The 24,184-nt window shown below is 36.6% G+C and overlaps 7 protein-coding genes across 7 annotated transcripts; all 7 read left to right on the top strand.

The window, feature by feature from the left end:
* Window positions 1-1,377: 1,377 nt before the first annotated feature.
* Window positions 1,378-4,974, top strand: LOC110370521 (cytochrome P450 6B6-like). Its single transcript, XM_021326358.3, has 3 exons — window positions 1,378-1,512; window positions 2,603-4,262; window positions 4,477-4,974. Exons 2-3 carry the CDS (start codon window positions 2,897-2,899, stop codon window positions 4,665-4,667), a joined length of 1,557 nt encoding a protein of 518 aa, XP_021182033.3. The 5' UTR covers window positions 1,378-1,512; window positions 2,603-2,896; the 3' UTR covers window positions 4,668-4,974.
* Window positions 4,975-5,513: 539 nt separating this feature from the next.
* On the top strand, window positions 5,514-7,872 carry LOC110370522 (cytochrome P450 6B6-like). Its single transcript, XM_021326359.3, has 2 exons — window positions 5,514-6,928; window positions 7,358-7,872. The coding sequence occupies exons 1-2, from the start codon at window positions 5,566-5,568 to the stop codon at window positions 7,528-7,530; spliced, it is 1,536 nt and encodes a 511-aa protein (XP_021182034.3). The 5' UTR covers window positions 5,514-5,565; the 3' UTR covers window positions 7,531-7,872.
* Window positions 7,873-9,319: 1,447 nt separating this feature from the next.
* Window positions 9,320-11,146, top strand: LOC110370515 (uncharacterized). Its single transcript, XM_021326325.3, has 3 exons — window positions 9,320-9,594; window positions 10,001-10,086; window positions 10,494-11,146. The coding sequence occupies exons 1-3, from the start codon at window positions 9,504-9,506 to the stop codon at window positions 10,851-10,853; spliced, it is 537 nt and encodes a 178-aa protein (XP_021182000.3). The 5' UTR covers window positions 9,320-9,503; the 3' UTR covers window positions 10,854-11,146.
* A 124-nt stretch (window positions 11,147-11,270) lies between these two features.
* On the top strand, window positions 11,271-12,839 carry LOC126056002 (uncharacterized). Its single transcript, XM_049847298.2, has 3 exons — window positions 11,271-11,655; window positions 11,919-12,004; window positions 12,231-12,839. The coding sequence occupies exons 1-3, from the start codon at window positions 11,562-11,564 to the stop codon at window positions 12,513-12,515; spliced, it is 465 nt and encodes a 154-aa protein (XP_049703255.2). The 5' UTR covers window positions 11,271-11,561; the 3' UTR covers window positions 12,516-12,839.
* A 600-nt stretch (window positions 12,840-13,439) lies between these two features.
* Window positions 13,440-14,700, top strand: LOC135116556 (uncharacterized). The gene is made up of 3 exons (XM_049847296.2): window positions 13,440-13,635; window positions 13,915-14,000; window positions 14,292-14,700. The coding sequence occupies exons 1-3, from the start codon at window positions 13,545-13,547 to the stop codon at window positions 14,619-14,621; spliced, it is 507 nt and encodes a 168-aa protein (XP_049703253.1). The 5' UTR covers window positions 13,440-13,544; the 3' UTR covers window positions 14,622-14,700.
* A 4,604-nt stretch (window positions 14,701-19,304) lies between these two features.
* LOC126055958 (uncharacterized) lies at window positions 19,305-21,253 on the top strand. Its single transcript, XM_064034505.1, has 3 exons — window positions 19,305-19,476; window positions 19,684-19,769; window positions 19,989-21,253. Exons 1-3 carry the CDS (start codon window positions 19,386-19,388, stop codon window positions 20,367-20,369), a joined length of 558 nt encoding a protein of 185 aa, XP_063890575.1. The 5' UTR covers window positions 19,305-19,385; the 3' UTR covers window positions 20,370-21,253.
* A 530-nt stretch (window positions 21,254-21,783) lies between these two features.
* On the top strand, window positions 21,784-23,259 carry LOC126056004 (UPF0728 protein-like). The gene is made up of 3 exons (XM_049847300.2): window positions 21,784-22,058; window positions 22,335-22,420; window positions 22,643-23,259. Exons 1-3 carry the CDS (start codon window positions 21,968-21,970, stop codon window positions 22,928-22,930), a joined length of 465 nt encoding a protein of 154 aa, XP_049703257.2. The 5' UTR covers window positions 21,784-21,967; the 3' UTR covers window positions 22,931-23,259.
* The last annotated feature ends 925 nt before the right edge of the window (window positions 23,260-24,184 follow it).

The raw sequence follows: 24,184 nt of genomic DNA, 5'->3' as shown, positions 1-24,184 counted from the left end.
GTACTTTTCCATGATTTGAGAAGTAATGACCAAAATCACGTAGGACATTTGTCGCGTATAGCATCGCGTCGCATTACGTCGCGTCGTGTTGCGTCGCGTCGCGTCGCGTTCGTCGCTCACGCAGGACACCCCGTAAATTAGCCAACAGCGCAGGAAATATTATAGTGCACAAGTATTTGCGCGGACACAAGTGCACTCCCTATTCCTTCACTCTCATAGTCCGATGGGACGGCAATCCGACACGACCGGAGAGAGATCAGGCGCAGGACCGACATTTACTATAGATAGATGACCATGACAATGTAACTGAATGCATTCGACGTAAGTACAACGTCCACAGCGATTGTTTCCGCGAAAAATGTGCATGACATGTGCGCAGGACATTTTTTAATTGCACAAGTGTACGCGCAAACACAGATGTACTTAGTTACTTTCCATTACCTCACTCTATTTAAGGTGAGATGACAATCTGACACTAGCGGAGAGAGTAAGACAACTCATGCTTACTCGCAAACTGATGAGTTTGTTTGAACGCCCTAATCTAAGAAAAGACAGCACCGACATGAAAAAAAAAACAAATAATACTTACAATGTTGTAATATTTTCAGATAGCCTATTTATCGAGGTTTGCCTGTCATCAAAGGTTAATACAAATAGCCAGTGACTAGCAATCAACATTATTTTTTGTACCTATCGGTAATTTGTTTTTGTATAATTATTTGGAATTGGTCACTAAACTTGAGAACCTACTTTGTATTGGGATAGGCTAAAACAATTTTCAGTATAGTTACCCAAAATACTGTTAGCAAATAGTGCATGCGCCCTGCATTTGTTCAAAGTCAAAGTCAAATCCTTTATTTCATTCAGGCCTTTACAAGCACTTATGAACGTCAAAAATTAAAATAAGTTTGATTCTAGTTGCACATTCTAAAAGTAGCTTCCTATGGAGAAGCACGGGCAAGAAACTCCATGGATCATAATGTAAAAAAGAAGTGCTTACAATATTTTATGGGTTGAATCTGAGAAAGGTATACAATGCAAGTTCAACTAGGAAGTTATATGAGAAAATTATTCAAATCAATTTTCATTGATATTCTTAAAAAAATTATTCGACATCAACACATTAGTTTAAATTAATTATTAATTCTAACCAAGGTTAGTCATTCAACTTAATTACCTACCCACTTATTTAGCAACAATGTTCTATTATCTACCAGGAAAAATATACATACCTTCATAAGTACTCCAATCTTTAAAATCTAACCAATCAATTAAAAACTAATACACATTCATCAATAGTCTGACTTTTGTCATAATACTCTAAAATTTTTGTCTACGAGCGACCGAACAAAGTCCAAAGTCTATATTGGACCGAGATATATAATACTGAGTTATGAGGCTCTCAACTCAAACTGGTTTGAACCATCCAGCTAGAACAACCTATGCTAGAATTTCGCGAGTTTTTGCCAAATAGTGATCGAAATAAACATTTTTTAACACGGAAGAACTGAGGTATGTATTGTTTGATAAAGTGTTTTCTTAACCTTTGGTAGTGTAAATAAGTTATTATCAAGTGTAAGGAGATTGTGTTAAAAATAGACAACTTGAGTCCAAAGGTCGATTTTTAGCTTTATTTGGTGTCTGAAGAAAGTAACTTTCTTTAGTGAACGGGTAAAGTGACATTTATGATCAAAGTCTAGATCAATCATGATAGTATCATGATTTATTTGTGTTTATTAACTTATCGGTGTTTTATTGGGTGTTAAGCCTTTGTTTATCGTATCAAAACATGTTCAAAATCTCATCTATTTTTGAAGTAGGTAATTATTTGCTACATCATTTACATTTTCCGATTTTTTTTTGCAAATTATGCTAAACTTTATTTTTATTGTATCGTGGGTACCTACCTTCATTGTAATATCTTATTCTTGTCTCACCTTTGATAACTATTTACTATTTTATTACTAAGGAAGGTGATAAGGACATGTTCTTATCACCTTGTCTAGGCATACAGCTGGTAGAATATTGAGATAATAGTTGAAAGATAACAACGTGTAAAAATATATTCCAGTATCAACCAGTTACACAACTTGTGTGAGTAAACAGCACTGTTGAAATTCAATATAATTATCGTATCTTTTTGTAGTTAATCGATAGTTTCTTCAATGCCCTCAAATAATTTTCGATCATTAGAACAAAAAATTCAATTCAGTTTTTCGAAAAGATTATTTTAACTCAATAGAAGTAAGTCCTTTTGTAGTAATACCTTTTTTCCTTTTGACATTTGAGTAGGAAAATTGATTAAAAATCACATCTTATCATTGATATTATTTATTTATAGAGTAGGCACCTTCATACTTATTTTTAGTTAGTTAAATACAAAGATAGATGCTTCATCACATGCCAGAGACTTAATTGGTGATGCACGTAGCAGGATATGTCTATAATATTAAATGTTGGTGCCAATTATGCCAAAGACTCGTATGTCATTACATCCATTTGAAACATACAATTTAGCACAATGTGTATAGAGCTAGTATAGTACCTACCTATGATGAAATTGTGATGCAATCTGTGAACTTATTTTTTTTTTTCATTACAGGTTGAACAACTTACCAGCTATTTAGTAAAAATCTGATATAGAGGAAAGGTACCAACAACTGTTGATAAACCGCAAAAATAAGCTAAACAGAGTCGGTTGTTTCAAACAACTATCGCGCCGCATTATAATCATCTAATATAGAACAATAAAACGTGTGTCTGTAATCGCCCACTATACGGCTGTGGCCCGACGGAACCCCAAGTAGGTACCGTTCACACAAACAACACAAGATAACGGGTCCCACCGCACACTCCGCGGTTAACTCAGTCGCACGTCTTTAACCACGAACACAACATGATATTCCTGCTGCTACTGCCTATTGCACTCGTGCTCTTATACAAATACACCACCAGGAACCACGACTACTGGGAGAAACGCAACATCAAGCACGAGAAACCAATACCCGTATTTGGAACGCTATACGACAATGTGTTTGCCAAGAAAAGCATAATAGAAGTGGCCGCTGATTTATACCGCCAGTATCCCAATGAGAAAGTTGTGGGCATGTTCCGGGGAAACACTCCGGAGCTCGTCATTCGAGACCTGGAAATAGTAAGGAAGATCCTGAATGTAGACTTCGCGTACTTCTACCCAAGAGGAATCGGCAGAAACCCTAAATATGAGCCTCTGTTTATGAATCTTTTCCATGCTGAAGGGGATTCGTGGAAGTTATTACGGCAGCGACTAACATCCACGTTCACGACTGCCAAGCTGAAAAAAATGTTTCCACTAGTAGTTGGGTGCGCTGAGAAACTGACACACGTCGGAGAAGACATCGTAAACAAAGGCGGAGACTGTGACGTGCGAGAACTGATGGCGCGCTTTACCACGGAGTTCATCGGCGCGTGCGGCTTCGGCATACAGATGGACACCATCAACGACGAACACTCACTCTTCAGAGATTTGGGCAGAAAAATGTTCAACAGATCGACGAAAATTCATTTCCTCGTAGCACTATATGATCTATTTCCTGAGTTTGGGACATTCTTTCAAAAAACATTCAAGGAGACATTCCTACTGGATTCCATGACAGAGATAGTTCAAAATATTCGTAAACAACGTAACTTCAAGCCCATTGGCCGAAATGACTTCATTGATTTACTTTTAGAGCTGGAAGAAAAAGGTAAAATCACAGGGGAGTCGGTGGAGAAGAGAACTCCGGATGGAAAGCCAATGCAAGTAGAAATGGAAATGGATCTGACATGCATGGTGGCGCAGGTGTTCGTGTTCTTCGCAGCAGGGTTCGAAACTTCCTCATCGGCAACGAGTTTCATGTTACATCAGTTGGCATTCCACCCAGAAGAACAAAAGAAAATTCAGGAAGATATCGATAGGGTGCTTGCAAAGTACAACAACCAACTGTGCTATGACTCGATCTCTGAAATGAAAGCATTGAGTAACGGGTTCAAGGAGGCCATGAGAATGTTCCCCTCTCTCGGCACCTTACACAGAGTATGTGCAAAGAAGTACAAGATCGAAGAGTTGGGCATCACAATCGACCCAGACGTTAAGATTATCATCCCACTGCAAGGCATACAAAATGACGAGAAATATTTTGAACATCCGGAGAAGTTCATGCCGGATAGATTCAACGATACATCAGAAGAAAGAAATAAGTTTGCATACATGCCTTTCGGTGAAGGACCTCGGCAGTGTATCGGTGAGTAGCTAAAACATTGACTTATTAACTAGACACTTATTATTCTAGACCGCGTTGTTCAGTTACTCCTACAAATTATAAAGTCTAATTTACACTTGCGAGTTAATAGCCCACTAACGCAAAATAATAATTTAAACTTATCCAGTTCATTCACAGTTTTATACGAACGGCAATAGAATTACATTTCTAACTTTGCATAATTTTTGTCTTCCAGGTGCTCGACTGGGTGAGATGCAGTCGCTAGCAGGACTTGCAGCAGTACTGCACAAGTTCAGCGTGGAGCCGACGACGACCACCAAGAGGTACCCAGACATCAACCACGGCAGCAACATTGTGCAATCCATCGAGGGAGGCCTCCCACTCAAACTGAAACTTAGGAGCAAGGAAAATAATGTTGCTGCATAAGGAAGACTTACTATAGATCGCCATTCAAATAAATATTTTGAAGTTAAATAAGTACATAAATGAAGATGATAATTGAACAGCACCTAATATTGAACAAGGTGTTTTTAATATTCAAGGTTATTTATTAACACCCAGTGATACCAAAATAAGCAATAACAAGTATGTAGAACAAAATTGTATAGTCATTAAACTTGCTATGACTATTGATTGTATAGGGTTGAAAATAAGTATTACAGAAGTTGGTTCTATTATTTTTATAACTGTAATTTTAAGCACCTAAAATATATAAGATAAAATATTATAAAAATACCAGTATATTTTATTTGCATCTATTTTAGTAGTGAGTCATCCGGACTGGTTTGGCCAACTGATAGGCGTTTTAATAACTTGCAATTATCTTCAATCTTTGATATTTGAGTGTTTGTCAAGAATTAAAAATAAGAATTATTCGTATACAAAGTTTAAAGACATACAATCATTATTACCTTCTGTTTAAATAAAATTAATGTAAATCAATTCATGGCCATGAAATATAAATTTGCTGATATCTGCCATTTCTGTTCCCGATCCAAGAACAGTAGCAGTCTCTAACATTATGTCAATACATCTTAGCTATGCACCAAAAGCTTTCCCGATTAGAGAGTAAAATAGTGAAACTGCTGAATCACAGAAAAAAAATATTTGTCAACTGCCTATTACATATTCAGTTTACAAATATCTACCTATATCGGTTTCCCGTTTTACCGTTAATAAATAAGCAGATAGATATGATTTAGTATCCCTAACATTAAACGTTGCAATTCACGCCGTATTTATGCAGATATTCAATGAACGATAACAAGTTACAACGTTCACTACACTGTTGATTCAGTCTCGCGCGATCGACTGAGGCAACAACATGCTTCTCCTACTTATTCCAATTGTGCTCGTGCTCTTATACTACTACACCACCAGGAACCACGACTACTGGGAGAAACGCAACATCAAGCATGAGAAACCAATACCCGTATTCGGAACGCTGTACAACAATGTATTTGCCAAGAAAAGCATCACAGAAATATCCGTGGAGCTATACCGTCAGTATCCCAATGAGAAAGTTGTGGGCATATACAGAGGAACCACACCAGAACTCATCATCCGAGATCTGGATATAGCAAGGAAGATCCTGAATGTAGACTTCGCATATTTCTACCCCAGAGGATTGGGCAGGAACCCTAAATATGAACCTGCATTTCTGAATATCTTCCATGTTGACGGCGACACGTGGAAATTGTTACGACAGCGTCTAACATCAGCGTTCACGACCGCCAAACTGAAAAGCATGTTCCCACTAGTTGTGGCGTGCGCTGAGAAACTGCAAAATGTCGGTGAAGACATCGTGAACAAAGGCGGAGACTGTGACGTGCGCGAGCTGATGGCGCGGTTCACCACGGAGTTCATCGGCGCGTGCGGCTTTGGTATTCAAATGGACACCATCAACAACGAGCACTCTCTCTTCAGAGATTTGGGCAGAAAAATGTTCAACAGATCGTGGAGAAATTTTGTCCTCGTACCACTCTACGATTTGTTTCCCGACTTCAGAACAGTTTTTCAAAAAATATTGCACGAGCCGTTCTTGCTGGATTCCATGGCCGAGATTGTTCAAAATATTCGCAAACAACGTAACAATAAACCCATTGGGCGAAATGACTTCATTGATTTACTTTTAGAAGTAGAAGCCAAAGGCAAGATGACAGGTGAGTCAGTGGAGAAAAGAACTGCAGATGGAAAGCCAGTGCAAGTGGAAATGGATATGGATCTGACATGCATGGTGGCACAGGTGTTTGTGTTCTTCGCAGCAGGTTTCGAAACTTCTTCATCGGCGACGAGTTTCATGTTACATCAGTTGGCATTCCACCCAGAAGAACAAAAGAAAATTCAGGAAGATATCGATAGGGTGCTTGCGAAGTACAACAATCAACTGTGCTATGACTCAATCTCTGAAATGAAAGCATTGAGTAACGGCTTCAAGGAGGCAATGAGAATGTTCCCCTCTCTGGGCACCTTACACAGAGTGTGTGCAAAGAAGTACAAGATCGAAGAGTTAGGCATCACAATCGATCCAGATGTTAAGATCATCATCCCAGTGGAAGGTATTCAAAATGACGAAAAGTATTTCGAAAACCCCACTCAGTTTAAACCGGATAGGTTCAACGATCCGTCTGAGGAGAGACATAAGTTTGCATATATGCCCTTCGGTGAAGGACCTCGGCAATGTATCGGTGAGTAGTTCTTATATTTTTTTTAATGTTTTCTAACAAAGACCTTTGTTTCGTTAAGTCATTTATAGTAATCTAACCTTGATATTGAAGCTGATAACTTTCACCGAAATACTACCTTCAATAAATGATACGAGAGCCACCGCTTTTCACACTATCGGCTCTAGATTAAAACAATAAAATTATTCATCTGGAACCGAAATTTTCTGTCAAGTGGTATCCATGCGGATAACTTCAATATGATAAGCCATCAACCCAACCGCAATATTCTTGGATACCTATGTTCTTCGATATTTTAGGACTTTTTGTCTGGGCAACAATTATGATTTATACTGTACTAATAAGGAAGGCCTTAGTCTGGTACATTCTTCCATTTCTTTTTTGTCCACCATTAACACGAAGGTTCTCTATCTTCAATGATTTTCTCATCAGGTGCTCGGCTTGGTGAAATGCAGTCACTAGCAGGACTTGCAGCAGTTCTGCACAAGTTCAGCGTCGAGCCGGCAGCGACCACCAAAAGGTACCCCGAGGTGAACCACGGCAGTAATACGGTGCAGTCCATCAAGGGAGGACTGCCACTGAAGTTGACTCTGAGAAACAAATAGACTTTCATAAAACTCCTCATGATGTCCGCCAATGCTTCATTTGTGTAATTTACCACTTCAGTATCGCACAAAGCAGACACAAGAGTCAAACAATCGGTGTGCATCAAACAAAAAACTCATGTGACAGGGAAAATTATTAAGAGCTCACCATTTTTTGGAACCCGTAGAATAAATCAAGTACGAATCGATCCAGACTTGAATAGAATACTCCTATCAAAAATAGTAAGGGCTCCGAAAACCATATAACCATATAAAATTGCTTTAGCCCTTAATCATTAGCTCTTAATCGTACCTAAATAGATAATTATTATTGTAAAATAAATCAATAAATACTAAGATAAAGTACAATAGTTTTATTGCGATTATTACACAATATATCTACCATATGTTTATCGCTCCATAGCGACGCTATCTCTTATAGTATAATCTTGCAAGTCAATATTTATAATGATTGTAGGATTAACTATAAGGTACCTATGCGCTTATTTTGTATGCAGTAACTGCATACTGATGTCGTGGGTGTTTCAATGTCTCACCTTATCTGTATCGCAAGGCAGTCGTCTTCTTATCGATTGAGCTGCAGGGCCTGCAGGTAAAATCACCCAGCAAGCTCTGGTGTCAGAATTTTCTCAAATCCGCATGACGGCGTCTGAGGTGGAATTGTAACAACAACTGCTACTGAGTTGCATTCGGGGACGCTGACTCCGGGCTGCTTTGTGAGAATTTCTAGAACTCACAAACCTATTTCAGCCTGATCCGGGAATCGAACCCGAGACCTCGTGCACAGCAGTCGCGCTATCGACAATTAGACCAACGAGGCAGTCATGAAGCCGTCAGTTAGTATGCAGTTACTGCATAATGATAACGCGGTCTCACCTTATCTGTATCGCAAAGCGGCGCTACGTGTTGCATGTAAACAATTATAAAGCAATCTAGGTTTGAAGTGCTATCTAGACTTCCTAATATTACTTGAAGCAACTAATTATTTTTCACATCTAAATAAATAAATCTTTAGATTTTAAGTTAAGTTTCTGTAAATTAAAAAATATACATTACTTAACCAACTGCTGTCATTGAACATCCTTGGCAGTCGTTACGGATAGTCAGAACTTACTGGCGTAAGTCTGATACCAGTCTAACCAAGGGGGTTGCCCGGGTAACTGGATTGGGGGTCAGATAGGGCAGTCGCTCCTTGTCAAGCCTCAGCTACATCCGGTTAGACTGGAAGCCGACCCCAACATAGTTGGGAAAAAGGATCGGAGGATGACATTACTTAACCAAAAAAAGACACATATTTACGGCTTTCCAAAGTGACTTCTTTCGATCTAAGGTTATTTTTAAATGTTGGAGTTCAAAGTCTAAGACAATTTCCGATCGGAATGTACCCGGGATTAAACATCATTTATATCAAATGTTTATACGCCTGTAAATAAATAAAACTGGGTACAAAGTACATGATAAGTAATATTTTCCGGCTACATGCACTTAGAGACCTCTATAAATGAAGATAACTGTCAGGAAATTAATAGACCTTTGGACCACGGAACAAAGTTCTGCATTCAAAGTCAAAGGTTTTTATTTCATATAGACCTATTACAGGTGCTTAAGAAACGAAAACATTGTAGGCAAATAGGTAGTCGCTCTTTGTAAAACATTAGGACTCAGTTGACCCCAACAACATAGTTGGGAAAAGACTTGGCAGATGATGATGATTATGGACTATGAATCTAAGTACATTAGGCCAAAAAGGGAGAAGAATTGATTAAAGGAGTTTGAAACCTGGCCATCAAGAAAACGCAGAACAGTCAAAAAATATATCATACTGACGTCAGCATGTCATCCACTTAGAAATCAATCAAAGACGAATTTGATTATAATACTATTCTACTGTCTTTTGCTGGTCTTTTGCAGACAAAATAAATTTCATCAGCACAAACGTAAAACCTGGTGCTTATTTCATCTGACTAGTCAGAATGTCTATCTTATACGTAAAAGCCTATCATGGTCTTTGCTCCAGCAATAATTCTTTCTGCCACAAACCACAGTTCCTTCATGGATTGAGAGGTAAATCATTATTTGGTTTGTTTCCTTCTGACTATATCATCTAGGTATACATACATAGATAAAAAAAAAGAAAAAAATTAGGTTACTCTAATTTTATCCATGTCCCTACCTACCTGAAAAAGTTACTCGGGACGTGAGAAAAAGCTAGTACCTAAATTATGTAATGTTAAATGGTAAATTCCGAACTAAGTACTTAAATAAGTTGAAATACTTAAACGTCCTGGCAACTGTTAATCCTACGCGTATCGTCTTGGCAACACGATACCTCTTGGTGTGACAGCTTGCTTGTAAAAACCACAAGGCAACAAAGTTTCTCATGATTATTTGCCCATTGCTCAAAAGATCTATTTGAAGAGATAAGACCGCGGAGCATACTCAAAAGGTTCGATGTCCTTTTTTTTTGCAGATCGAGCTCAGAAAATCGGTATTCGAATAGATCTCGTACCAGTCCCTTTTGTCGACTACTGTATGCTCGAAATGTGTGGACATGAAGTAAGTTCTTTACTCGCATATACTTGTAATAGGCCAGTTTATTATCCCAATACGGGCCATTAGAGGCTTTGTACTTTGTACAGTTTGCATTAATTTACTTCAAATATCTATCTTCCGAAGCAAACGTAATGTGCGCCAATTGTAGGTGCTTTATCGTTTCTTCAAATATTGGTTGTTACACAACATTCGAATGATATGATGCTATCTGGCAGTAAAGTTATAAATAATATACGTTGACGACAATACGACAATAAATGAAAACACAAACAATTGTAGATCATAGGATTAATTCTTACCTTTGTAACTTACGATGCTATGACATCACAGTAGGTATGCAAAAACTATTCAATCCGTATGTAGGCTGTTTAGTTTAAGATGTTCATTAAACCTCACATACTCGTCTTCAGATTTTCCGCTGTAAGCTACAGAATTTGAAGTTCAACACTCAATTCACTCGGGACGAGGTGTGCGATAGGGCCATCTACGCCATCCTATCGGCCTCCTTGAAATTCCGGCGAGCGCGGGCTTGTCTATGGTTCTGGACGGCGCTTGACCACCAGCTGTTTAGAAGAAGCAAGTATGCGCCACAAGACTACTGGCCTATTGACGTAGACTTTACAATAAAAGAAAAATGTGTTGATTGTTCAATTTGCTGCAAAGTGCCGCTAGAGAGTACGCCAGATAATACTATGACGGAAAAAGATAAAGTGGAAGATCGCATTTCTTTAAAGTCGGAGTCTTATTCGCTAGACGAAGATTTTATATAATCGAATATTATCTCCTCTACGGGTTGATAGTAAATTCAACTTTGAATTAACTCTATAGTTGTACTAGTGGAACTGACTTTCTTCTATTTTGCATTATTAATTTATTGAGCTTGTTCCTAAAATGTACTAGGTAGGTACTTATAGGTACAGTTCGAAGACGATAATTTTAATTTATTTTTAAGAATGATTAATTGAATATTCTGCTATTTATTGTCGTTATTGTGAAGAATATTATTTTAAGATCTATTAGAATTCTAATATAAATTTAATTATATTTTATTCTATGTTTCAAATGAGCATTTTTATTTATAAAGCCAAAAACAAATTCCATTGCATGTGCAGAATCATTTTGTAGACCAATAGATATAATCTAATTATTGCCGACTTGTAAATAGACACATATACATACATTTGCTCAGAAAAAATTGCTGCATATCCTTTTTTCTCTAACAACCTATAACTAAATGGCCATTGCGTTTATTTGGAAATGACATATTAATTATTTAAAAAATATATCTTTCACAGTTGACAGCTGGTTTGCCGTCAGTCATCTGCTCTTATCCCAATTTCTTGGGTGGTTGCAGAGTGTTCAAGTTCTTTGCTGGTTAACTTTATAATATTTTAGACATCTGTTATTTGTATTATCACTTGTGTTTCTACCTGCGTACTTTGGTTTTGATTTAAGAAGTTTATTTTGTAATAAAAACCATGTCTTTACTGTACGTGAAAGCGTACTATGGAGGACCGTGTGATACTTTTGACTGTTGCATGCATAAACCACATTTATTATTTGGTTTGAGAGGTAAATGTTTTAAATAATTATTGTTTGATATTACTTAGGTAGTAAAGTAGGTATGTAGTTTGTCACATTCTAGTTAGCGAATCCAGAATGAAATCTAGAAATGGATCCCTTCTAGCCCAAAATTAAAAAATACCTTTATTAACATTGCACATTAAAATAAAATATCTCAATGTAAAACTGACTGATAGAAAGTAATTCCAAAATCCTAGTGAGCTTACAATAAAGTATAGGTAGTGTCATTAATATCATTGTTCTTTTTACAGATCGCCTCCAAAAATTGGGTTTTCGAATGGATCTCATACCAGTACCATTCATAAACTATTGCATGCTTGAAATGTGTGGACATGAGGTAAAATAATTACATCCTGTAATTACGTCCAATCCAAATAGTTACGTCTGTAAGCAAAAGAATCGCTTCTTGTTTATACAAACCAAGCATAAATTTACCATTCTGTACGTTCCACTAGTTAGAAGGTTTTATGGCACTCACTCTCATTCATAATCGTCATCTGCAAAGCATTGTCCACCAAATAATGATTATAAACATCGGAATAATAACGTATCTTTGACTGCAGGTATTCCGTTGTAATATAAAGAACTTAAAATTCAACGTGAGTTCTACTCGGGACCCCACTTGCAGGCGAGCTATTGAGGCAGTCATTGGGTCCGCAGTAAAGTTCAGGATAGCTCGTACCATTCTCTGGTTCTGGACGGCTTTAGACCACCAGATGTTCAGACGAAGCAAGTACGCTCCCAAAGACTACTGGCCTAAGGATATAGATTTCGGACATTCAACGTGCACGGAGTGCGTCAACTGCTGTGGCGACGTTGTAAAGAAACCTCCTAATGGAGATACCTAATGTTGAAGATTATTAGAATACTCAATCATTTTCGATGGAGAACTTTTGATTCCACATTTTTAAGTATTCTCCATGGATCATCATGTAAAGTCTGAATCTTTTTCACTAGAAGAAAATATTATATAATCGAAGATTGCTAATTCGATTGTTGTAGTAAACTCAACATGGAGTGAACTCTGTAGTTGTAGTAGTAGAATTGACTTGTTTATTGAGCTTGTTTCTATAAAGTGCTAGGTACTTACTTTTAATAATGATTAATTACATATTACGATATTTACTGTCTTTGTTATAGAGAACATTCTTATAAGGTTTATTATGAAAGTAATATTAATTTAATTATATTTTATCTTTATTTTAAAAGTGCATTTTTATTTATAAAGCCAAACAATTCGTAGATATATAAATGTAAACAAATAATACCTCAGAACAGCAAAACGGCTTTTTTCTCTCGGGAGCAAACCCAAACCCACTATGTTTCTTCTGGGTCCCTTTATTACACAAAGGGCTCCGTATCCAGCTATTCTTCTTGCTATTATTTTCACTTATGTTTCGACCTGTGTACTTAAAATACATTATTTTTTATATATAAAGATATAGGTGATGTCTTCTACATTTAGGTACATCCGTAATTTCATTTAATTCCCCTTTCAACCAAGAGTCAATATTGATGGGCAGGAGGGCTAGCCTGGGGTTTGCCCATTTCTAGTCGGATTCTCTCTTCTGTTACACTTTACATCTTTTTCTTTTGAATGGATTAAAAAATAATCTTCAACTCATTTAATTCAAGAAGAAGCATAAAAGCAGAAAATATAGATTCTTCCTATCGAAAATTGGATGAAAAAGGATAAATCAAGACCATAAATTAAATACTAACCAAGGAGGACTTGTAACTGGCACATGATGAATAAAAAAAACAATCTGTCACCCAAAATTGTTGTTGGGGTAATTTTATGTTAACAATTTTGTAAATTATTTTACCATCAATCCTGTTTAAATATTATTTTGTATAAGTTTCTTTAATACATTAACATGTCGTTTTTATATGTAAAGGCATACTACGGACCTTGCAACACTTTTGATACATGCAAACATAAACCGCAGTTGTTAACTGGTTTTAGAGGTAACTAATTTATAACTAGCTATTTTCCCGCGGCTTCACCCGTGTTCTGGGGTAACTTTTAAGTGAAGAATATTTCTTCTAATCGGTTTACTATTTTCACAGCTTTTAGTGTAGAAACATACAAATATTCCTTAATTACCTTTACCTTACCTAGGTACCTTTTATACTTTGATTATATAAATGATCAAAGGTATTATATTGTTAGTGTACTTAGATTGTGTTAGTACAGAAATATTGTGTATTTTCTAAGTCAACTAACAGCACCTTTCGCTTTAACAGATCGACTTCAAAAGTTGGGCTTCCGAATAGATCTCGTCCCGGTGCCGTTCATAAACTATTTCATGCTCGAAATGTGTGGACATGAAGTAAGAATTACAAATAAAATCTGTATTTTTTTCATTCTAGTCACACCCCATTAGCCCTATTTACAAACTCCAGCATATGCCAGCAAATTACATAGCTCTAGCGTAGCATAGAAAAAATCATAGATTCCCCTTGAATAGACAAAGGGAAAGAATGGAGAAAAAGTAAAGTATCACCTACTTTGGGTAATATTTGTATTTTTCAATAAATAATTTCACTTACATATGTGTAAAATCTGTACACCAATCAATTACATGCTTGACTGAATTGAACACTAAATCCACCAATTTCAGGTATTCCGCTGCAACCTGAAGCATATGAAATTCAACACGAGACCTAGCCGGGATAAGATTTGCAGAAGAGCCATAGAAGCAGTGATGACGTCAGCCGTGAAGTTCCGACGAGCTCGCGCCATTCTCTGGTTCTGGACGGCTTTGGATCACCAGATGTTCAGAAGAAGCGCCTACGCCCCACCTGATTACTGGGCTAAAGACATAGATATGGGATTTTCAACCTGTGCAGAGTGTATTGAATGCTGTAAAATCCTCGTGAAAAAACGTTCGCCTAATGATGATAAAGGTGAAGATGATATTGAAACATTATCGTCGGAATACAGTATTTGATCCCTTGCTTAGGTATTCTCAATTGATCCCATTTCTCCCATTGAATCCAGTCCAGTTTTACAACGTTATTTGGACTTGAAAGACGAACAATTTTTAATTTAGAAACATAACCTACTGAATATAAAATAATCTCTTGATTCAACGCTACAAATATTGAAATGGGATCCAAGGAGAATGATTCAATATAAGTTCTAGTACCATTTGTAGTATTCAGTATTTGGCAGACTGTCCAAAATCTCTGGTAGCGTTAGCAGTGAATATATTTCAAGTTATTTTTGTAAGTACGAACAAGTCTTTATCTTTATTTGCTAGTATTGTTATTGTTAAATATATTCTTTTATTTAAATATTTACCTTTTGGAAGTTTTTTTTTTAATTTACTTGGTAATCAGGTACTGTCGAACAATAAAAACAAGCATCATAAAAGGACTCTATCCTCCCCACTCAGAGACATTTAATGATTACTTAAGTCACTCCTTACAGCGTATTTCTTCATCAAAAGTAAAATCCAAAGTAAAAATCAAAGTAATGTCTAAAGTAAAAGTAACGGTCAAATTCGCTTTTTCTATTAGTTTTGCTGTCACTTTAGCCTTGAAAAAGCTAATTTGGACCGTTACTTTTACTTTAGACATTACTTTGGATTTTACTTTAGTAACGGAATGTCATACAAATACTTCACTAAGTAATGGCTTAAGTAATCATTAAATGTCTCTGAGTGGGGAGGTATGTGAATTTGTGGGATACATTATAAACGCTTAGAACGTCCTGCTGCACGGTGGACCGACGAATTGAAGAAGGTGGCAGACAGTGGATGGATGAGGGCTGCCCATGACCGGCATGGTTGGCATTCGTTGGGGGAGGCCTACTTTGTTTATTTTATGGGCCTAAATGATAATCTACTCATGATTGTTCTACTCATGATTATGAGTAGAACTCGTGGAAAAAATATTGCCAATTTCAGACTGTATATTGAAACCACAAATTAACCGTCAAATCCGTAGCGGACCCCAATCGGGGTCTGAACATCAATGTCACCGTAAGCTCGGTTTAGACCCCAATTGGGGTCTGCGAATCAGTCATACACTTTCCTAATTATTTACGCTCATATTTATTTTCTTTCCAATCAAACCACATTTGTGAGTACTAAATAAAATAACTAAATAAATTTAAATTATTTTTACGCATTCAAACCTTTCATATTTAGCATCCCGTTAGAAATATACCTTTTTAAAATCCAATCGTAATTACCGGGAATTCTGATCGAACTCGCCATGTTTGTTTACATTAGTTGTTTTTTCAAATTTGAAGACGCATAGACAAGATGGCGACGGTGATAGAAGTTTTGCATCGAATGATCCGATTCGTTAAAATAAAGAATCGATTTAATAATTTTATATTATAATATTACTAAATTGCACTTTTGTATAGGTACTTACCATAATCTGAAAATAAATTAGGAAAAGTAAAATGACTTAATTTATTTTGAAAAAAATGCTAGAAAATCAGTGGTAGAAAATACGTTGTAGCCGGAATAAAAAAAATCTTCGGTTTTTAGGGTTTCTGAAGACGGCAAATGAAGACTTATTTATTTCTTCGGGTGTTTTATGTGCAGGATTCCTGTAGACCTGCCAAACTTAATGGCGATTCGTTACTTCCAACTTTTTAACTGAGCGGCAAAGCTATTTGACGAGAGCCGTAGTTAGGTGTAGTTATCGCAAAATTTTATGACGATTTCATTGTTTGAAAGGGCAAATAGTTCGCTGTTCATCGAAAGCTGGTCCAAGATGGAAAGATGGCCGCCGCCGACTTATTTTTAACCGACTTCCCAAAAAGCGGAGGTTCTCAATTCGACCGTTTTTTTTTGTATGTTTGTTCGTGTCGATTACTCAGCCATTTATTTATCGATTTTAATGATTCTTTTTTTGTTTGATAGCGTATACTTCCGAGGTGGTCCCGTTATCATCAGGTCAGGATCTGATGATGGAACCTTGAGAAATCGAGGGCGACTTTCGAAAGTTGCAGAAAGACATAGGTTGAAATCTTATCACTCAGGTGTTTGCCTTGTAGCACTATTCAACAGTGAAGGTTTTGAGCTGAACTGATGATGGAGACCAGTGAAGTTCGAGGGAACTCGACAACTGAATATTTAAACTTTCTCGTGTTTGTGCTTATATTACCTATTCGTATTTACGAGGCCTCTGCAACAGTGAAGGAGATGGAGACGAGAGAAGTTCGGTTGTCGAGATCCCTCGACCTTCTCTGGTCTCCATCATCAGGTCAGCTCCAAACCTTTACTGTTTCATAGTGTTATCAGACATACATCTGAGTGTCAAGCAGTGGCGGATTAAGAGTATCCGAGGCCCTAAGCACAGAGCCTGTGTAGATCCCCTATTACTTAAATGGAAATAGAAGGTTGAAGAAATTGACCGAGCGAAGCGAGCGTGATGCACATGCAGTTTCAAATGCGCGAGCGAAGCGAGCGCGAAATTTTTTTCGGACTCGTACGGAGGTAAAATTTATCCCAAACTTACTTAATTTTTTGTTTGTTGACAAATGCAAAAACGAAGGCACATAGTTTCTGAATACGCGAGCGAAGCGAGCCATCCATCCTCCGAGCCTTTTCCCAAAGCGAGCGCGAAATTTTAATTATTTTTATTATAGACTCAGAACCAAAATTACGTACAATGTAGCCCAAACGTACTTAACTTTTAATTTGTTGACAAATGTAAAAACGAGGACATATAGTTTTAGAAAACGCGAGCGAAGCGAGCGGGAAATCTTGATTATGTTTTAAGACTCAGAACTAAAATTTCGTAAAAGGGCTACATTTCAAACCTTCATTTCTTTCTGTTGGACAAGTAAGATGGATAACGTAAGATCGATAACAACGTCCGCGGACTTAACCGGTGGTCCGCGGACCACTTGGAATGCCTCCAGGCACCACCAGCCCACCACCACCAGGACCACTGATCTGAAGCATCCAAAATTTTCGGATATGTTTGTTATATTGCACTCGTAGTTACAGCGTGAGCTTCCCAACGACTGTACGATAGCGACTTCGGAACGCTATCGTTGCCTATTAATTCTTTGCCCAACGAAGAGTAGAAGCCGAAAAAAAATTGTATAAAAACTGCACAATTGAAAAAAAAAATCACTGCGATCGTACAACAATCAACAGCACTGCGACCAATCAAGTTTAGAGGCGGGGGTGTATGAAGGGTCACTCCCGAACTGCTCGCGCCTTGTGATTTCGGATATATTGTGGATGAATCTTGATAAAATGTAGGTATAAAATGAAACGCCAGCAGAGGATGGAGGCCCCTGGAGAACAGGGGCCCCAAGCACGTGCTTGTTGTGCTTATAGGGTTAATCCGCCACTGGTGTCAAGTTATAACCTTATCTATGCTTACAATTTTCGAGAGTTGCCCTCGATTTCTCAAGGTTTCCATCATCAGATCCTGGACCTAATAACAAATATGGGGAATATACCCTTTCGACCAAAAACAAACATCCAAATTGAGAACCACCTCCTTTTTGGGATTCGGTTAAAAATATTTGGTGACTTTAAAATCAATCAATTATTATTATTGTTTCTCATCATCAAATAAGTACATTACTTTGGTAGTTACAAATTGCATTATATTTCAGAACACCAGGCTTACCCTCATCATCATCATCATCATCATCAGCCTATCGCAGTCCACTGCTGTACATAGGCCTCTCCAAGTGCACGCCACTGAGATCGATTGAAGTAGGCTAAATACCTCTATGAGCAGGCTTACCCTCCGCCGAAACAAAAATCTTAGAATTGTTCAGAAATAATATAAGAATAAATTAAAATTCCGTAATAGGTAATAAAAATTCAATTAAAGTTAAAATTATTACGAATGACGCAACACCAAAATAAATAATACATATAAAAATTTAATGCTAAAACTTTCATAAAACTTAAATATCTTTTTTCTTAACAACAAAAACAAATTGAACCTATAATTTAAAATTAATAAATAAAATTGAAATAAGTTGCTATTAAAAAAAATATATAAAATTGGTATTCGATTATTTATAATAAATATCCGATTTAGGTATCGAATGCACACCGATGATTGAAAAAAAAAAAAAAAACTCTATTCCAAACTCTACTTGTCTGTGACTTTGATCTCGTAAATATTGTTCATTTTTATTGTGTATTTTATGTGCTGATTTTTTAGTTATTGAACATAAATAAGTGCACGAAATGTATTGCAATGGATTGAAAATGTTATAAATATGACGTTTGTGTTGTGTTTGAGAAAGTGATGCGATTATTTATTGGTAAGTTTTCACCAAATTTGAAATGCCTAACTTTTCGATAGACTTAAAAACACCGTAATTATTATATTTTTCTGAATTAACTGACCCCATTTGACCTTTGCACGTTGTTGTCAAATAAGTGAGCTCTAAAGTTATAGGTAAAATACTTCTAATCAGGCATTACGGACTTAGAATTCATGTGTTGAAAGTTAGTACAAATTTTTGACTTCCATGTCGCGATTCAAAATATCCCGCCGAATCAACGGTATAGTCATATGTCAAAATCTTGTCGAGCAGAGGGGTTAAATACTTACCAAGGAGGACTTGTAGCTGGCACATGATGGATTAAAAAAACAATCTGTCACCCTAAATTGTTTTTGGTGCAGTTTTACCTATGTAAACAATTTTATGAATAATTTTATCTTTTGATCTTCTTTTATATTATTTTATTTATATATTTTAGTATATTAAAATGTCTTTTTTATACGTTAAGGCATATTATGGACCTTGCAACACTTTTGATACCTGCAAACATAAACCGCAGTTGTTAACTGGTCTTAGAGGTAACTAATTTGAAACTGGCTTTTCCCCCGGCTTCACTCACGTCTTTGGGTAACCCGGATAAAATGTAGTCTATTTTACTCGGAGATAATATCTCTCAACAGTAAAGATATTTTTTCAAATCAATTCAGTTGTTTCAAATCCTTTAATATACAAACAAACAAATTTTCCCTCATATTATATATTATATCCACCCTTTGCCTTAACAGATCGACTTCAAAAGTTGGGCTTCCGAATAGATCTCATCCCGGTTCCATTCATAAACTATTGCATGCTCGAAATGTGTGGACATGAAGTAAGAATTTTATATCTTCGTCTTCACGAGTTCATTTTTCATTCTCATTACTACGCTTTGCAGGTTCAGCAAATACATTTCCTCTGAAAATTCTGTCACTATTCTATTCAAGTTAATATTTGTCATGGCTCTATTCTCACCCTTTGTAGACTTAATGTAAGCCTTGCCACCAAAATCAAGAGGCTTAACTAAGTTGAACATTAAAACGATCAATTTCAGGTATTCCGCTGCAACCTGAGGCATTTGAGATTCAACACGAAGCCGAGCCGGGATAAGATTTGTAGGAAAGCAATAGAAGCAGTGATGACGTCAGCCGTGAAGTTCCGACGAGCTCGCGCCATTCTCTGGTTCTGGACGGCTTTGGATCACCAGATGTTCAGAAGAAGCAAGTTCGCTCCCAAAGACTACTGGGCTTCTGACATCACACACCCAGCAACTACGTGCACAGACTGTGCACTGTGCTGCCATAAGGCTAGTCGAAAGCAAGAACTTGTTGACGATGATATACCTGAAGGACTTGAACCAACACACCATGATAGTGTACATTTTGATACAATATCTGAATTCTCAGTTATTATAGCAGATGCACAGAAAAAATAAACATAAGAACTTACTTGTTTAACGGATTTGAAGGCGATGTGAAAACTTGTGTGAGATGAGAAGTCGAGTGCTTTTGAAGTCGGTGGACTATTCCTACTTAGTGATAAATTATGGAAAACATTGATAATTATGCCTTTCCTAAACCAAACTGAAAAATCCTGAAGTTTTCACGAACACTATTTCGATCGTAGATTGGTACCTATGTTCTTGCATATCGCTTGTTTCAACTAACTATATTTTGAACAATATTGTTAACATTTTGTATTTTTATAGCTTATTTAAATATGTGTAAGGCGACATATTGCCCCCTTCAAGTGTGGCTCGAAGGCGAGATTGTCTCCTTTGGTCAGATATTTTTGGCCGGATTTTCCCGAATATATTTTCATGTCTCCAAGAAAAACTATTGTGAATCAATTGGCCTACTGATGTAAATTCGTCGATTATGGAACTATGAATTTTTACGTAGCTCAGAATCGTCGGGAGGCAAATATCGTTTCTTTTCTCTTGAACGTATTCTGAACACGATTGGAAAATGAATAGGATTTTTATTTATATTCGATAAATAAAACTTTTCAAATAATATAAATAAAATAAAATAAAACAATAGGGTGTTTAGAATTAATTCAAGAGCAAAATAAAGGGTGCCGCGGATCCTAGCATAAGTACATTTGTATGGAACATATCTCCTGCACGAGCAAAATAATTTACAAGTTCCATAATCCCCGAATACCTCAGTGAGGCACTTAACTCCCAGTAGTTTTCCTAGGACAACTGGCCCAGTCATGAAAACGTATTGGAGCAAATCTGGCCCCAACATCTGACCATCTCAGCCTCGGGCCAGTTTTGTTGTGGGCGAGATGTCGCCTGACTCGTAAATATACTTTTGGCCGTTACCTATCTTGTTTATTTTATTATTATTTCAACGTTCACGCATCAACACAGCCTCTTTCGTTTACCACAATGACAATTTGTTACGGACAGCTTCCTAGTTAGCTGTATTTTGGATAGTTCATTCCGAAGTAACAAAGCCGAAGTAAACTTCAGTTATTCAAACTTATATCCGTCCATCTATTCGCGTACTTAGCTGCGCACATACATAGTATTCACGATTAATCTAGAGTTTAGATTCTAGACTGTCTTTAATGAATAAATAGGTACTACGGCATGCCATCCATCTTGTCTATGACCCATCTTAGGTAGGCCCTGCGGCGACCGTATGTCAAGGCAGTTAAGGTTTATATTAAATTGATGACTTCAAATGCGCGGCTTTAAATGGGCTTTAACGGCCTTAACGCGGTAAAACCACATTGTAAAACCACAGTTTAAATATTATTTGTAGAAAAACTAGTCGATCATGATGAAAAAGTTCCTAATATTTTCTTTTATAATCTGTACTAAAATGATCTATTGTATTGAAAATTGTCAGTGGTCTGAAATAAAAACATTGCAAAATTATTATGGAGTGAATTTTTACATAATTAAATAAATCCACTGTTTCTTATACTTTTTATAATGTTTGTTGCAAATTGAAATATGTATTTGTAGAGATATTTTATTCTTACATTGATTACCTACCTAAAAATTTTTGTTCGCGAACCATGTCGTTTCTGTATGTAAAGGTGTACTATGGGCTCTGCAAGACATTCCACAGATGCGTTCATAGACCCGAATTATTATATGGCCTGAGAGGTGAGATTATTACCTAACTCATATGTCCCTAAATACTCAGCATCTTCCGTTCACCTGTAGCATTTAACAAAATGCGTAAACATATAGGTACCCTAAACCAAAGTTGCAAACATTAAGCAATAGATATAATTTATTGCTTGTAGCCATTTATATAATCAAAGCCTGTAGCTAATTCTAATCAATGAAATGACTGTTATTAAAACACTTGAAAGAATGTTCTTATAAGAAGCTCTTCATGTTTTTAATGTATCTAAAGCATTAATAAATTCTGAACAGATCGTCTGCAGAAGTTGGGGTTTCGAGTAGATTTAAAACCAGTAGAGTACATCAACTACTGCATGTTGGAAATGTGTGGCCATGAAGTAAGTAATCTTTTATCCTTTTGCATCTTAACATTTTTATGTCAGGTTATCTCAAATCCGTCTTACAACCGCCTAAAGCTCGGGACTCGGGTAAAAAAGCCAGACTCCTAATTTGTGAGTGAAATTGCAATAGAACCAAACAGACTACAAGGAATACCCATTTATCTCTTCACCTATTATTATCTAATTTGCTTAAGCTGCTTACTCCCTGCTTTATTCCAGATATTTCGCTGTAATCTACAGCATTTAAAGTTTAACACTCCTTGGTATCGCGATCCTGTATGCGCAAAGGCCGTAGAGGCTGTCATGGCGTCTGCGGTCAAGTTCCGAAGAGCTCGCAGCTACCTCTGGTTCTGGTCGCTCATGGACAATCAGATGTTCAGGAAAAGTATGTACGCACCGCCGAACTACTTTGCAGACGAAGTGTTAAAGAAATACAAGTGTGGAGATACGTTTGTAACTCACAACTGCGAAGATGGGGGATTTTCTTTTTATTCTTTTCCTAGCTAATGCCTAGATGGCGCTGTTCTTGGTACGTTACTGCAAGGAACGGACCGTCATATCTTGTTAACGTCGTATAATTTTGAGGTCGTCAGACGTTCATTTCATTATCTATAAAAAAATAGTAAAAGAGAATAAAAATTTAATAAAAGAAGAAGTATTATTTTGGTAATTTTCTGAAATTTTTTGTAATGTTTTTACAAAAGTTTATCTTAGTGATCATTTCGTAAAGGACGCTCCTTTATAAGCCAGCTGTGCATAGAAGTTTGTGTCCTGTTTTACTTTTTATATAACTTGTTATGCTTTTGCATGAATAGTTTTTTAAATAATATACAACTTTAATTATAATTACAGTTTTTCTTTTATTAGTAATACTTATGTATATAATATTGGTACCATATCCCTAGTGCAGTGGACCTTCTTAGGCAATGGTAATGTAGTTTACACCAAATAGGTAGCATGTACCTATTATGATGGTTGACGATATTCTGTAAAGTCACATTCTTCACTACTATCTTTATATACCGCCTGCCCTCACTACGTTTTCCTACCATAGGGCCAGAATTACAGGGATTCGTTCAAAAGGAAACAAGAATAATTTCGGATTGTTTGTATTGAAACAAATTACAATGTTCCTCTTAAGTTCAGTCACACTGACGTTAAATTAAACAATTTAATCTTAAAGTTGCTAATAGTTATTGTTATTAGTCATGAACAGTGGGCATCATACCTAAATTATTCATAGACGTAGTCACACTCAGCATATCTTGTAACTCAATACGTTTTTTTCGTGCCTAACTTAACGATGTCCACCTCGTACGCGGCCATTAAGTTTGGCGTGAACTATACTATCATCACCAACTAGATTTTCGATTTAGATAAAAAAAAAAATAAGGGCCTTTCCCATGTTGCATTTTTCAGTTTGAATATTAGCATTAAAGAAATTACATTTCATCCAATCATCATTTTTTTTTTAATTAATGGTAACATCCATCCATGTATTACCAGTAGGGATCTAGAATTAATTTTGGCATACGCTTACCGTCTCACTGAATTTCAACATCATACACTGCGCCAATTTCAACATACATTGCGATTTAAAAGAGGAATCCCGAACCACATGTTTTTTACATACAATTTAAAATAATAAATAACAAGGTAGTAGTAGTATGCTACGTTTATGGCAAGATTCTACCAAAATTCTTGCTTCAAAGCAAGTCCACTTGGTATATAGCATGTTTGCGCACAAAGGTTGCAATTGCG

Source organism: Helicoverpa armigera, chromosome 4 (genome assembly GCF_030705265.1).
Source record: "Helicoverpa armigera isolate CAAS_96S chromosome 4, ASM3070526v1, whole genome shotgun sequence".
In the NCBI taxonomy this organism is placed as follows: Eukaryota; Metazoa; Arthropoda; class Insecta; order Lepidoptera; family Noctuidae; genus Helicoverpa; species Helicoverpa armigera.
This window is presented reverse-complemented; position numbering and strand designations above follow the sequence as displayed.